We start from the raw sequence: 15,842 nt of genomic DNA, 5'->3' as shown, positions 1-15,842 counted from the left end.
GTTCACCTTAACCCTAATCACTAATATGACACCAGTCAGAATGGAGGAATTCCTGTGCTATGTAATCAACAAAACTGACTTAAGTAGCAGTTGAAGCAGCCAGAGCTGGATTTGAACATGTGACATGATCAGTCAAGGTCCTGGGTTGCAGCAAGCTTGTGTGTGAAAGAGTGAAAAACTGTAAAAATGAGATAAGCATCGGTAGAAAAAAAACTAAAAAAAAAAACAGTGAAAACTATATCTAATGATTATGTGGTGGGCTTTATTGACCATATTGACAACATATGTCGCCAACAAATGTCACAAAATCCACACCTCAATGTTCAATCGCGGATGAAATTCTTAATTCTCATGTATTGTGTGCCTGTGCATCAGAATGCAAATCTGACATGGAGTACCTGTTTTGGAGCCAGTAAAAGGTTGTGGCTTCATCATTGACAACACATGATCAGTATGATCCATAATGCTTACCGTGCCTTCAACACATCTAACTTCATTTCAGTGAAAAAAAAAACATATCGAAAAAGACAAGTAAATGTATTCACAGATACAGTTTTCAGGCATCTTTTTAGTGGTGCCTACTTCATCTTGAGGCTCTGTGTGACAAACATTTGTGACAGTAAAACATTTTTTACCTGGTGTTAAGGCCATACCAATTAAAACTTTGTTTTACGGGCACAATGAATCTTTGTTTCAATGTCAGAAGAGGGTATAAAAATCGAACTGAAAAGTCATCTGTTATTTGGGAAATTTTGACTGTACCAGCAATTGTTCCTGTATAAAACATTTTTTGTAAATCCTTGAAATATCTGCACATAATAAAACATTAAGATTTTGCACAAGAGAAAGGTGGATTATCAGTTTTATTTGTAATCCATTTTTGAAATTTTTACTTCTGGCTTGCTCTTAAAACACAAATCAAGCTGCCTTAAAGAAGAAGAAAATATAAAAACGATTCCAAAATTCGATGAAAGAGTGTGAAAACTTATTTGGAGATATGGTTTTTAATATTTTTTTTAGATTTTTGCTTTGAAGAGGAGAGAGTATTTGAAAACAGCATGGTGGGTATCTGGGACCACCTTTTGATATAAGGATGTGACGCATGTCTAGTAAATTTATTTGAATGTAAATTTGTTGTTTTTACATGCATTTAATCTGAATTATGACAAAATTTATAAATATATTAAAAATACAAATGTGATCAATTTCTTCGCTGAAAAGACTAAATTCTGTTGCAAATATATTTATTAAACATGTGCTACCTCCTCATTCATAACATTATTGTGGAAAGAAAATATATACCAATAGGTGGTCCCAAATACCCACCATACAAAATTTAGATTTAGGGGAGAAGGGTTCTCATGCACAATTACAAAAATGTCATTTACTTACTGAAAGAGGTCTGTCTTTGAGGTACTTTTCTTCTGTCAATGCTAAATTCTACTGTATCACCATACTTATATATATGTCTCAACATAAAATCAAATATCATGGTTTTCTGCATAGTTTCTTTGAAATTAGCCTTTGCTATGGGTAAAAGTGCAACATTATTATTATTTTTTTTTTTACTGAAAGGACATGCTGAAGTCTTGTGATCCCATTCCGTTTTTATGTGCCGCGTGGCCGAGTTTATTTATGCGAGATTTTTTGATGTTCCCTTGTCTCGTCACAAACACTTCGCTGTCAGTCGAACGAGGTGCACGTGTCGAGAAAGAGGGTGGCGTGAGCTGCTCGAACTAGGTGAAGTCAGACTGCTGCTGTACTGATCATTGGCGGGAAGTCCGACAGAGCGTAAGTTCACGATTAGCACACTGGAGTGTTCTTTTTTATGGGTATGCATGCGCATCTAACGCACTGTTTTATCCATGGTCTTTAAACGAACACTGACACGTACGTGAAAAATGTTATCATCAGTGTTGTACTCGTTACGGTTAGTTTCAGATTTTGCGTTTGCTACTGATAAGTAGTTTTATTTACGTTTACCTCGTTTTATGTACCACGTTTTATGGTGTAGAAGTAACCTTCCTGTTAAAGCTGTCCAAACCTGAGTTAGCCATTTTGATCAGTTTCAGGACAGGCCATTTGCTGTTAGAACAAAATTCTTTTGAAGATTCATGTACATGTGATTATCTTCAGGAAAGACGTATATAGACCTATACATGTTGCTTGAAGGCCCACAGCACCTGCTTCATAAAATTTCAATAGTGTTATGTACACATGACTACCATAGCAATGAATTATTTGGGTATTGCATTGCTAAGGAAATTATGTGCATGTAAGGTTCTGTGCTCTGTGTGAAATATGCCTCTGGGCCCAGATTCATTACCCCACGGGTCTTGATCTTAAACTGACTTCTGTCAGAAAATGTGCTTATCTACATTTGACACTGTCTTTGTCTCTATTCTACACAGCGTAACCACCAATCCATCAAAATATTAATCCTCGATTAATTTTAATTATTGATGGTTTTATATATGTTGTATTTCAGGGGTTCATGAAAGTCCAAATTTTTACAACCGGAAACTCAAAATTTATCTTTTTTTCTGGTCCAGATTGAGTTTATTTATATTTTAAACACCGACTATAACCTAGTATTGAGTTTAATTCCCCTTTAGCGATGGGTAATTTTGTGAACGTGAAAGTATATATGAAATACTGGTGTATCTCATATATATATATATGTATATATATATATATATATATATATATATATATGTATATATAAGAGAGAGAGAAAGGTTAATTTTACTTGAGGTTCATTTCTGATCATGATTTTATTGTTGGTACATACATGTACTTTTACTAGTATATTATCCTGATCAGAGATATACATTGTACAATAAAACAGTTATAATCCATGGTAATGCATGTTCAGTTGTTGGTTGTTATATTATAAGAAAGAAAGGAACTGCCAAACATTATATTAAAAGTAAACATGTGCAAAATACAGAGATAAGGCTTAACCTGCTCAGAGGTATTTAATGAAACGGTTATGAACCATGCATGTTCAGGTGTTGATTGTTATAAATATTAGACGAAAGAAAGGAAGTAACAAATATTACATAAAAAATAAACATATATAAGCCTAGGCCCACAAACACAAATATACATGACTTATTCTGATCAGAGGTATATTTTGTAAAGTATTTTTTATTGGCTGGAATTCACTTTCACAGATTTACTTCAAAGATGGGTTTGCGGGATCAAGGAAATACTGAAAAAAAATCTTAAAAAGTGGTCAATTTTAATATGGCCGAAATTACTCAAGCACATCAAATGGGTATCATCAGGAGTGGCTATAATCCTCTTTTGTTTCCTGCGGTGTCGCTAATCGTAATCAGGATCAGAGATTAAAACGCGGACAGATTATCACTGTAAGAAGATAACATTTGCACCTACTGTGCGCAGTATTCAAAGAGCCTAAGAGGTGTCATTTGTTTTTGCACCGGCCCTTATCACCATGGTTTGAATATATTTACAGCTTAATTTTAATTAAATTACATCCAATACATGCTTGACCACTTCGCCTTGTCACAGATGCAGCTGTTGGTGATTGAAATTGACCACTTATCGCTACACATATATTTTGGAATGCAATTCAGTTTTTATCTAAAAAATTTCAGTATCTTTCAGTATTGCCCAGAATCCTCCAGCTCAAGGTATTATTTGATACCAATTACATCAGTTGTGAGACTCACTTTATTTTGTATGTTACTTACAGCTTCAAAACTATGGCTAATAACCGCTTACAATGGATGGCTGATTTTTTCTGTTGAGCTGCCGAGAGCCATCACTGGTTTGAGCCTGAATTGCAATCAAATATTTAGAGAGCCCTGATAAAGATGATGCTTTGAAGATTCTAATGTGCATATGGTTATACATGCATTCTCCATCAACAGCGCAGTGTATCGGAATCTTACAAACATATACTCTTCAATGCTATACCATTGGTAGTATTTAGGATGGATGGCAGCGCTGATTATTATTATTCTGTATTATTATTTGGTACCTATCAAACAAAGGAAGGTAATCATAACAATGAATTGTATGTATGTGTAGGTGAATGGTAAATATAAGCAGATTGGAGATTGGGATAAATGTATAAATGCCAATTCAGTTATGATTCTTACAAGAATATGGTGACAGCAGTTGACTGCCTGGCACAAGGATACACGTGTATTGTTGTGTGATGTGGAGTGATGCGTAGGCTTAGGAGTGAAGTGTATCAGGCCATTAAACACTGTCTGAAAATAATTTGATTTACTACTTTCCTAATTTTTCCAACCAAGTAGAATAGTTTTAAACATTAGAACTTTCGGCGGTCTTTAGTGACCCGGAGAGTATCAGCCACATCACCTCCATTTGTTTTCCTTGAAATGGTTTGTTCCAAGGTCCATTTGGCAAGGGCAATCATAGATGTACATATATATGTAATTAAAATGATGAAACCAAGCTATGTGTGCTAAGTGGCAAAAACCTGATGGGTTGTCACTGTGTCAATATAGTCAGGTAAGGCACCCATAGAATACAAATTCCAAATGCATTTTTCTGGCTTGAAAAAATGCTAACAAAATAAATCCAACAAGTTTTGTAGACAGTTTTTAATGGTCTTTCATCTGACATACATTTATGCTTCATTTTCCCGTTTTCTTGGCCTTTAAGCTTGTAGCGGTGATCGATAGTCAGTGTGCCTGCATCATCGTGTACAGCAAACAAGATCCCTATGCAAGTCAATTTATTTGACCTGAAACGCTGTTCAGATTTGGTTATTTAGTACGTGTATCTGTTGTAACAAGTTGTAGATGTTTGTGGTGAAGATGGAGGCTGAAGATGAACTAAGTGTTTTTAAAATCATCCGAATTCCGTCATGTCACAAAACATAGAAGGTCATATTGTTAACTAATCTCTTTGTGTCCATATTAGTCTGATAGAAGAGGTACACTTTACATGGCAATTGGTAGTAAATCAATATAAGATAAAATGTTATAATGACCTGGAAAGTGACCTCAAGCCATATCCATCAAAACTTTCCCTAGATAATGATTAGGTCAAGGAACCTGTGTGTACTTCATCTCAAAGCCTTATTACATGTGATAGCAAATACCAACGTTTGACCTCTGATAACCCCCTCTTGCCTTCTGTGACCTCTTAGATTCTAAGGTCACTAACACCTCTCCAGTCACATGGTAGGAGTTAGCACTTATTTCTGGAGTGTACATATTTTCCATCCTATATTTATTATGATATACATATATGTTTTGGTGCACATAAATGTATGCTACCTAGATTTGAAATAAACTTTGACCTTGAGAATAACCTCCTCACTGTGGTCATTTGAACCTGCTCAAGTGGCTGTTGGGTCAGGTCAAATGTCATCTCGTGTTTCAGTCATCTGTGACAAACTGATGCATGATTTTGGTAAGTTGATAAACATGAATTGTATCTAGCACACTGATTTGCACACTAGTTTTACAATATGTTGTAGCAAAAAAAAAAAAAAAGGAAAGCTGCCATAAATATCATAAAAGATTTTAAACTTTTGGTGAATTTTCAAATTAAACACGCTACACTGTATTGTTAAAATAATAAATTTACATATTTGGAACAGGACCATGGAGACCTGAAAGATTTACAGTAAACGTTAATTTAGCATTCAGAATTTTAAGTTTTTGTGTTGTTCTTTTGCCTTTATTACCCATGATGGAAATGAGCAGTATGAGTGTGTTAAGAACGAAGGCATTTTCTACCAAGTTGCTGTGTTCTTACATGAAATAATGTGATGTTCAAAGGAAACAAACAAACCGAACAGTTGTCACATTAGTGAAGTTGGTCTGGCTTAATTTTGTGTAATCTTATTTGTCGTCATCCAGTGGATGTGTGCATTTTGAGGTTAGATGTGCAGTACAACATGATATTTGTGTGTCATTGGTAGTTCTCCAGTCTTTTGGTATTGTCTGCAAAGTGTTAACATTGAACTGATACGACCTTGCTAGTTAGTCAACTTTGTTTAAAATTTCGTCCCAGAGATATTCATGACTTAAAGGGTAAGATTCACAAGTGAGAGAGTCTGTAAGTGGTTGGACCTGTATTAACATTAAATAAATAAAACTGTTTGAGATTTGATATGCGAAGTTGATAAGAATCTCACGATAAGGCTGAAATCTGTCACTTGACATTTGAGATAAATCTTGTCATTATACCGTAGCCAGTTAGCACTTCAACCTTGTAGAGTTTATGATTGTCAGATTGCAATCTGAACCTGATATTCATGTCCACTTACAGAGCACTTTATATCATCATTTGTATTCTGACATATATGTAATGAGTCCAAAAACTTTGTGGAGCCTCTGTGGCTAAGTGAAAAACATTCAAATAAATGAATAAGAAGGTTGCCCTCAAGAAAAGCATGATTTGACATTTTCACTTTACTTTATGCGGCTTGTATAAGACAGTTCGTCAGCTACCTGGCCATGTGCAGTGCTTTCCCCAGGGCTCTGAACAGTTTCTCTCACTCATAAACTTTTCAACCATCATACAAGTGATGTATAGGCCCTTGATGCCTGCAGTGATGGATTTGCAAGGCACAGGGGTGTTGTAGTATGCTTTTTTAATCAAGTTTATCAACAGTGTTGGAGCCTCTGTGGCTGAGGCAGTTAACATGCCTGCTCGGCGCAATGACCCAGGAACCTCTCACCTATGCGGTCACAATAGATTTATCAAGAATTTGTAATCAGGCTAGCTATCCCATTTCTAATTTTGTCCTATTTTTCCTAGCTCCCTCATATGATTTTGTCTCAATAAGGCGTCTCAGACACTGAGACACCCCTTCTGACTAAACCTGTTGCGGTCGCTGAGAGTTCAAGTCATAAGCAAAACGTGAAACACAAATCAAATAAATAAAAAAAGGTCAACAGTGTTGCACTATGCTCTATGACATCAAAAGCCTATCCTCGGATGGCAATAAGACGCAGCCAGGTAGATGATGTTTTCGGTCAACAAGATTTAGTCTTTCACGCTGGGTAGATGCCTTTTTTTACGCCAAACTTGTCCATTCAAATACATCACCAATGAAATATGTAAATAAATTTATAATTTATGCAGGAGGAAAAGCAGGCAGAGCCCTTTAAGTATGAAACCACTGTACAGATTTTGTCCTGTGCCTGATAGACGTGCTGACTTAAAGCCACAGCCAAATTGACGTGAGCTGAATACTGATACACCGCTCTATTGATTATATTAAAGGGCTAGTGGTCTGTGCTGAGGCAGCCATCACTGTTCAGCAAGCAGTGGCACATGTGCCAGTAATAAAATATTCCTAGATTTAAGCTTCAGATCATGAGAACTTTTATGTTAGCCAGGCAATAATCTGCGCCGCTAATTCCAGTATTGATTATGTCCCATTTCAGCACATTATATTCCTCTGGACAATCTAACTAATTTACATGTATTAATACAACGCAATGCTTAAACTCATGTTGCTAGGAAATAGGATATTAAAGACCTTTTTTTCAGTCCCAACAACTGATTCTGTGCTGTTTTAGGATGTATTATATCAATATTTGAGAACATGAAAGCAGGAGTATTGGCCCCTGACCAACAGATGTCTCTGATGATGGGAGTGAACAAATGATAGCATGTTGGTATCATTTAAACATCGATAACGTCATAGTGCAAGGTGTCGGAATTGTCAATTTATACAGTGGAATTCATTGGTTGGATTTGGCCAGTATTCCTGCAGTGAAGGTGAATTTTGTTATCACGCTGTAATACAACACTGGGATGCGCTGAAGAACAGAAAATTGCTCGTATCAAAATGTCTACCAGCCCAGAAGCTCTGAGAAGTGTCTTGTTTGTGGAAAAAAGTGGTGGCATAGTACAGTAAGGCAGTTAAGATGCTATAGAGCTATTTAAATCATAAATATGATTTCTGTTCTCGTCATGTGCTTTAGAGGACCATAGGTAGCCTAAAGATGCCTGATACCTTTGTCACTTTGTGGTACCCTGTTTATAGTGCTTTGGTGAGGTATCAACGTTTGTACGTATAACTGTAGCCACAGTCATAATTTTAACATAGAATGACATTGTGTTTCATCAAAATTGTAATATGGAATAAATTTGAAATTTATTTTGCTTTTTTAGACAACACTGAATTAAAGATGGACTACGAGTCAGAGGGTCTTCTTCATGAGATGTTTAGGCGTCAGGCAGCTGCTTCACCTGACAAAGTAGCGGTCATCGCTGAAGATGGACATCAGTTGACCTTTAGGGAGCTTGACCAGCAGACAGATGTCTTAGCCAAAGCTCTGAACCTCAAGGGCGTTGTACCGGGCACTTCTGTCTGTATCTACATGGAGAAGTGTATCGCCTACACCATCTCTTACATCGCCATATTAAAAGCTGGTGAGTAGGCAGTTATGAGTGAGTAGGCATTTGTGATTAAGTAGGAATAATGGGCGAGTAGGCATTTGTGGGTAAGTAGGAATAATGGGTGATTAGGCATGCGGTTAGGAGTGAGTTAGCAATGAGAGGTGAGTGGGCAGTATGGGTGAGTACGCATTTGTGGGTAAGTAGGAATAATGGGTGAGTAGACATGCAGTTAGGAGTGAGTTAGCAGTGAGAGGTGAGTGGGCAGTATGGGTGAGTACGCATTTGTGGGTGAGTAGGAATAATGGGTGAGTAGGCAAGCAGTTAGGAGTGAGTTAGTAATGAGAGGTGAGTGGGCAGTATGGTTGAGTACGCATTTGTGGGTAAGTAGGAATAATGGGTGAGTAGGCATGCAGTTAGGAGTGTGTTAGCAGTGAGAGGTGAGTGGGCAGTATGGGTGAGTACACATTTGTGGGTGAGTAGGAATAATGGGTGAGTAGGCATGCAGCTAGGAGTGAGTTAGCAATGAGAGGTGAGTGGGCAGTATGGTTGAGTACGCATTTGTGGGTAAGTAGGAATAATGAGTAAGTAGGCATGCAGCTAGGAGTGAGTTAGCAGTGAGAGGTGAGTGGGCAGTATGGGTGAGTACGCATTTGTGGGTAAGTAGGAATAATGGGTGAGTAGGCATGCAGTTAGGAGTGAGTTAGCAGTGAGAGGTGAGTGGGCAGTATGGGTGAGGAGGCATTTGTGGGTAAGTAGGAATAATGGGTGATTAGGCATGCAGTTAGGAGTGAGTTAGCAGTGAGAGGTGAGTGGGCAGTATGGGTGAGTACGCATTTGTGGGTAAGTAGGAATAATGGGTGAGTAGGCATGCAGCTAGGAGTGAGTTAGCAATGAGAGGTGAGTGGGCAGTATGGTTGAGTACGCATTTGTGGGTAAGTAGGAATAATGGGTGAGTAGGCATGCAGTTAGGAGTGAGTTAGCAGTGAGAGGTGATTGGGCAGTATGGGTGAGTACGCATTTGTGGGTAAGTAGGAATAATGGGTGAGTAGGCATGCAGTTAGGAGTGAGTTAGCAATGAGAGGTGAGTGGGCAGTATGGGTGAGCAGGCATTTGTTGGCAGGTAGGAATAATGGGTGAGTAGACATGCAGTTAGGAGTGAGTTAGTAATGAGAGGTGAGTGGGCAGTATGGGCGAGTAGGCATTTGTGGGTAAGTAGGAATAATGGGTGAGTAGACATGCAGTTAGGAGTGAGTTAGTAATGAGAGGTGATGGGCAGTATGGGTGAGTAGGCATTTGTGGGTAAGTAGGTACAAACTGTATGTAGGAGTGAGTACGTAGTTATGATGAGATCATGAAATCAAAAATAAGAACATGAACAAATTCAACAATTTTCTAAGAGGGGAACCTGAGAGCCATCATGTGGTGGCAAGTGTGTTCTGCTAAGCAGGTTGAAAGAAAAAAAAAGTAAATAAAAAAATTGAATTACCATTTTCATTGAAATTCTGCCTGCTAGTAACTTTCTAGTTCAGTTAATAATGCTCAACAGTGGCACAAAGTTGCTGTTCATGTCCCTACTTAGTTCAACATTTTTTTGCGGCCATCGTATGGAAACACTAAGGAGTTTTCAGTCTGTCTTCTTGTGTCTTGTACATTCTTCCTCTGATCTTAATACTCACAGCGTAGTTGTTGAATTACATCTCGTATCTTCAAATCAGATTGCACAGTGACCTAAGCTCTAAACTTGTTTGCACTACTTTTGCATATATCATGATGTCTTCCTTGGATAACACAGTTACATGTACATGTAAATTCTAGGGCAGGCGTAGAGGAAATTTTACTGTTAGAAAGTCAATAACATTGCCAGAAATCCAGTCCACATTATTGGTGTCATTTCAAACATTTTTTAATTTTTATAATTTTGTGTTCCGTTTTTAACCAGTGTTTGTTTTATATCAGTTACATGTATTCCTTGGTATGATTGAGGTTCAGTAATGCCCTTGATAAGCTCAATGTACACCTAACCAACTCCATATTGCAGGAATGTTATACTGAATAATAGACCAATAAGCTCAAATACATTTACATGTACATAAAGCTATCTTGGATTTTTCTTTACAGTGATTTCAGACTTTGGGGTAATTCATATTTTTGAAGAAACAAAAGCGAAAGAGTGTATATGTGTCACTAGTCTTGTGCCTATTGAACAGTGCTGTGTTGACAGTATGTCATGTCACCATACAAAGTCCTGTGACATGTTCAAAGTTAACTGGGTTTATTTTACCTGAAGTCAGCTAGTGCATGTATATCTGCACACACAAGACATTCACATCTGTGCAGGTGTTTATAGAAAGCTGGGTGCTGATATGTGTGCATACCTCTTTCTGCAAGCCTATTTTGAAAAACCATTTTGTTTGCATTTAGTTATGAACACGAAGCTGATTTTCAGGTGGAATTTTGTAGAAATAAAAAGCATACCTGTACACGAAATAATTTTTGTCCAAATGTGCTGTTTGTACAAATTGAAAATGTTTAAGAATAGCTGACACTAATAAGTAGTGTAGCATATATAGCAGCGTATTCTGATTGTGCTGGATTTCTTTTAAACAACAACAACGAAAGCTCAATTATGTCAGTAAAGGTTGCACTAACATTTTATGTTGTGTATTTTATGTACAAGTACATATACATGAGAAAATAGTAGGTCAAGAAACCTGTCAAGAGTCATCACAAAGTAAGGTCAAAGTGGGCCACAAATGAAACAGAAAACCCAAGTTAAGAGTGGATACGCTTGAAGAGCGGCTGTGATGATAAAGATATGTTTGGAGTCAACATTTGTAAAGTCGCAATACCCTAAATAACCTAAAATTTCATTCAGAAAATTAAACTTTTAAAGGCAAATAAACGCCACAAAATATTATTTTTGATGCTGAAACTTCCAGTAGAATATCATCCCCTGTTCCAAGAAAACCTCAAAACAACTTTTGCAAAAATCAATACAACCCTCAGCAATCAGGAAAGATTTTTCAAGTTAAGTTATGAGGGAAATTTATGCTTATTTAGGGTATCTGCATTAATTAATTGCCAGTCCGAGCTTGGGTGGCAGGCCAATTTATTAAAGGACTTTTCAGTTCATTTTACATCCTTTTTCATAAACCTAAGACCCACATCCAGTGAAATAAGTTTTTATATACATATAAGAGATTTAACAATTCACTGATTCCAAGTAAAAATAAAAAAAACTGAGAAGTGGAAAGTAACAAATAAAATTTTTTCAATCATGTAACCCCAGTTTTTCCAGAGGATCTGTGTTCTTAGCAATATGGCAAGTTTCCTCTGACAAACAAGAAATGACCTTTATTTCCAAATGCTTACCCTATTTCCTTAAAACTTCCAGATATGAAAGACCAACTTTCAGCCCCATTTATGCATATTTTTAATTTGATTTTGGAGACAAAACTACACTGGTTGGATTGGCCAATTTCAGGGCTTCACAAAAAATAGATTTTTGTCAGTCCACACAGAATTGTAGAATTTGCTTGATTAAACACCTTGCAAACGTGTTAAAAGTTTGAAGAATTACACTGTGTTGAATGTGAGTGTAACTGGTATTTTCAAATGATTATTGAAAAGATTTCTTGCTCAGATAGTGTACACATCATGTATACTTGTAAGTGTGATTTTCCCTTACATATCCTGTTACCATATCATATGTATTTGAAATCTATATTAAGCTCCACTCTTCATTTTCTCCAGGAGGTGCCTACCTGCCAATAGATATCTCCTACCCAAAGACGCTTATACAGTCTATATTCTCGGATGCTGAACCCAAGGCCATTCTCACCAAAGATGAATTTACACAAAATCTGGATGGTAAATTTGTTGTCATTATTGCTATTACGTACTTATGGATAAAGTTTAGGGTACACATGCATTCCAGTCAGAAATGGATAAAGTAGAGGGTACACATGCATTCCAGTCAGAAATGGATAAAGTATAGGGTACACATGCATTCCAGTCAGAAATGGATAAAGTATAGGGTACACATGCATTCCAGTCAGAAATGCTGCGAACACTTACACATGGTCATTGTCATTTACATGCATTATAAAATTGATGGAGAAATAGAAGAATAATATTGGGATTTTCAGTCATCTGGTAATAACTAATTGTACATAACTGAGATAAAGAGCTCACAATGGTCAAATATGCCCTGTAATAAACAAATCACACTTTATACAGGATTCTTACTTATTCACAAGATTTTGAAGAGAACTAACTCATCCATCAGCTAAATAGCGTGTATGAATATGTAACATGTTTAAACTTTATCTGATGAAGAAATAAGTTCCTTCCAAAATAAAGTAATGATGCTGTACGAAGTGTTTTTGTGCCACTTCTGACACTATCTGTCATTAGTTCAGTGATTTAGCTAGTGACTGGATGCTCAATACCAGCGTCTACTGTGTGTATTATATTACATGAATGGGAATCCCAGCTTACAAAACCTTCTCAATGTTAAGCCAATGAGATATGAATTATGTATACAACTGTCTGTTTTCAGGAGTGGACAATGTAATAGTTTTAAGGGAGGGCTGGTTAGAAGAGTTGGAGAAGACAACTAAGGATCAAGATGCCCCTGCCAAGGTTCCACCAACACTAGACGATCTAGCTTACATTGTCTACTCTTCAGGGACTACAGGAAAGCCCAAAGGTATGTACAACAGGATGCCTGATTGGTTAACTGAAACTCCAAAGGTTTATGAAAAATGATGACTTATTGGTTAACTGGAAATCAACAAGGTTTATAAAACATGTCTGATTGGTTAACTAGAAACCCAAAATTGCATAAAAAGTGATGCCTCACTGGTTTAGTAGAAAACCTAGAGGTACATAAAACATGGCACCTGATTGGTTGACTAACACTATACTAACACTTTTGTATGTTCCACTTGCTTTGCTTTCTGAGAAATATCCCACCTAGACAAGCAGAGGTTATATTTCAGTAAAGTGATAAAGTTGAACAAGTAAGGAATTTTCTTTTTTCCTTAGTAGAATTACTGTAATTCTTCAACCTTTTTGTGTGTTGGCAAGGTGTTGATTCAAGCGTATCCTGAAGGAATTATTCTGTGTAGACTGGTAAAATTATACTGCTTGTGAAACCCTCAAATTGGCCTGTCCAATGTAGTTTTGGCTGCAAAATCTAATCAAAAAATTGGAAGTTGCTCTTTGTATAGGAAAGTGTTGAAGGATTAGGATATTTAATTTCGGAAAGTTGCATCAGTGTCATAAAAAACAAAATATAGTATTACTTTCCCAACTACACAATTAGTGTAAGTGACATTTATTGTGAGATAACATATACAAGTGCCCTAAATCCTCTGCTAGTTCGAGTGGTAAAGTATCTTTATGAAATTTAAAAACTATTCATTTGGAGATTTTGGAGACAAAAATGTATTGTGCAGATGTGATTTTCACAGGAATTACAAAATAACCTTTCTAACACAGACAACATATATGTGATATGCCAACCATCCACTATGTCTGTGGTTGAATTTGTTGAGGATTTAAGGTAATTTGATACCGTATTCGCATGTGTTACTGACACACTTTTCTCCATCTTTTCCAAGGGCTAGAAAACCATTTTGTTGGCTATAAGGGTACATAAATTGAGTAATGATGTGACCTGTGAACGGTGAATATTTGAGGAAAGTTTAGTCAGTCATGTCTGTCATAGATGATTGTGGGTGAAACAACAAGAACTGGACTACAAAACGTACAAGTTCATACCTGACATGTTGGAGAGATCGTCCCCTAGCAACCACCAAGTGGAATTTGTTTGCTATGTTTTGGTTGTGCCAGGCCCGCTTACAGGAATCAGGATTGTGGCATTTACACATGCGAATACACTAATTTGTATCATAATACTGAGTCCATGTAGGAAAAGACAGCAGATTTGGAAAGCAAATACTATTGTTGTATTTAAAAGAAAAATGATATATTTAAAAGGCCACAAATCTCTACCTTTTTTTGCTAATGACAAATTGAATAGTGGTCCAAGGTTGGTGTGTATAGGTAGCTATATTGAGCTGGGAGGCTCCCATGGCTCAGCTCTTCATCCCATCAAGATGGGTAATACTCCCACTATAGTTATTACCTGTTATTACAACGCAGCTGTCCTGCCATATTTTGAGTTTAAAAATTACCCTTTGTACCTGAAAGATATGCATATGGCAAACTTTCATTTAAGAAAGGGTACAAATTCAGTGGAATGCAGACTCTTTTGTGTACTTTAAAGAAATAGGAACCTTCTTTGGAAAATGCATCTATTGGACATCTTTAGGGTATATTAATATTTCCATCATGCTGTCTTTTCCATTGCTCTTAACACCTGTTAAACACACGCATCTTAATTCCCCGGCAGGATGCTCGCATTGGCCCCTGGGGGCTACCAGTACCACAGCTATCTGTGGTCAGCGCTGTGCAGCATCAACATCTCTATCCCTGAAGGCCAGAGTGGAAAGTTGCAGACACATAGTAAAACGTACAACCTGCTTTCCCTTATATGTTTTATTGTCATAGACGCATTCAGTACTTTTTAGCTCGCCTGTACGAAGTAAGGAGAGCTATTGTGAGAGAGAGAAAAGTGTTAGTGTCTGGCTAAGCTTTTTTCAAGCTCCTCATACAAGGATTAAAAGTCAAGGTTTTTTTTCAACTCCCTAGTCTAATTTATTTATTTATTTATTTGAATGGTGTTTTATGCCCTACTCAAGAATATTTCCCTCATACAAGGGCGGCCGGCATTATGGTGTGAGGAAACCGGGCAGAGCCCAGGGGAAAACCCACAACCATTTGCAGGCTGCTGGGAGACCTCCCCACTTACGGCCGGAGAGGAAACCAACATGAAATGGACGTGAACTTCCTGTGATGACATTGGTGGGAGGCTCCAGGGTGATTGTGCTGAGCCTTTCTTCTCTTCTCTGGATAGCCTCCCTGCAGGTCTAAAATTTCTGTGACTTTTTTTTTTTTTTTGAGATTTGTGGACTTCACTGATGCTAAATTTATACCTATTTCTTGTAATCTTCCTGGTTACAAAACTTTCATGCAGGACAACAATTTTTCCACATGTAGGAGGACAAGAATATTGTTGATAATCATGTTCCTCTGGCGATTTTACCAGATTTGTCATAATTCTTCTGTTTTGAGGACTCCCTCTGTTCTCCTATAAACACAGGTTTCTATAAGCCTTGAACGCAGGGCTACAGTTGCTTATTAACTAACTTTGTCTGCTGCTCCTATATACATGTACAGCAGAATATGAAACAGTGTAGCACAGGTAGTTGCCGTTAACAGAGCTACGCCTCTAATGCTCTCTCCTTTAATCAGATTGTCATGTGCATACCCAGACGAAAACGATTTTTCTTAGTCCTGATTGTATTCATTTGCCCTCCCCCACCTCCACCCCTCCTCCCTGGTGT

The 15,842-nt window shown here is 37.2% G+C and overlaps 1 protein-coding gene across 1 annotated transcript in view; it reads left to right on the top strand.

Moving 5' to 3' along the window:
* Positions 1 to 1,685: 1,685 nt before the first annotated feature.
* The window catches only part of LOC135472449 (uncharacterized), a 55,024-nt gene continuing 40,867 nt past the window's right edge, over positions 1,686 to 15,842 (top strand). The window contains 4 exon segments of the mRNA XM_064751965.1: positions 1,686 to 1,791; positions 8,140 to 8,400; positions 12,121 to 12,237; positions 12,929 to 13,078. Coding sequence (XP_064608035.1) covers positions 8,157 to 8,400; positions 12,121 to 12,237; positions 12,929 to 13,078 — 511 coding nt within the window. The 5' untranslated portion in view covers positions 1,686 to 1,791; positions 8,140 to 8,156.

Source organism: Liolophura sinensis, chromosome 8 (genome assembly GCF_032854445.1).
Source record: "Liolophura sinensis isolate JHLJ2023 chromosome 8, CUHK_Ljap_v2, whole genome shotgun sequence".
Classification (NCBI taxonomy): domain Eukaryota; kingdom Metazoa; phylum Mollusca; class Polyplacophora; order Chitonida; family Chitonidae; genus Liolophura; species Liolophura sinensis.
This window is presented reverse-complemented; position numbering and strand designations above follow the sequence as displayed.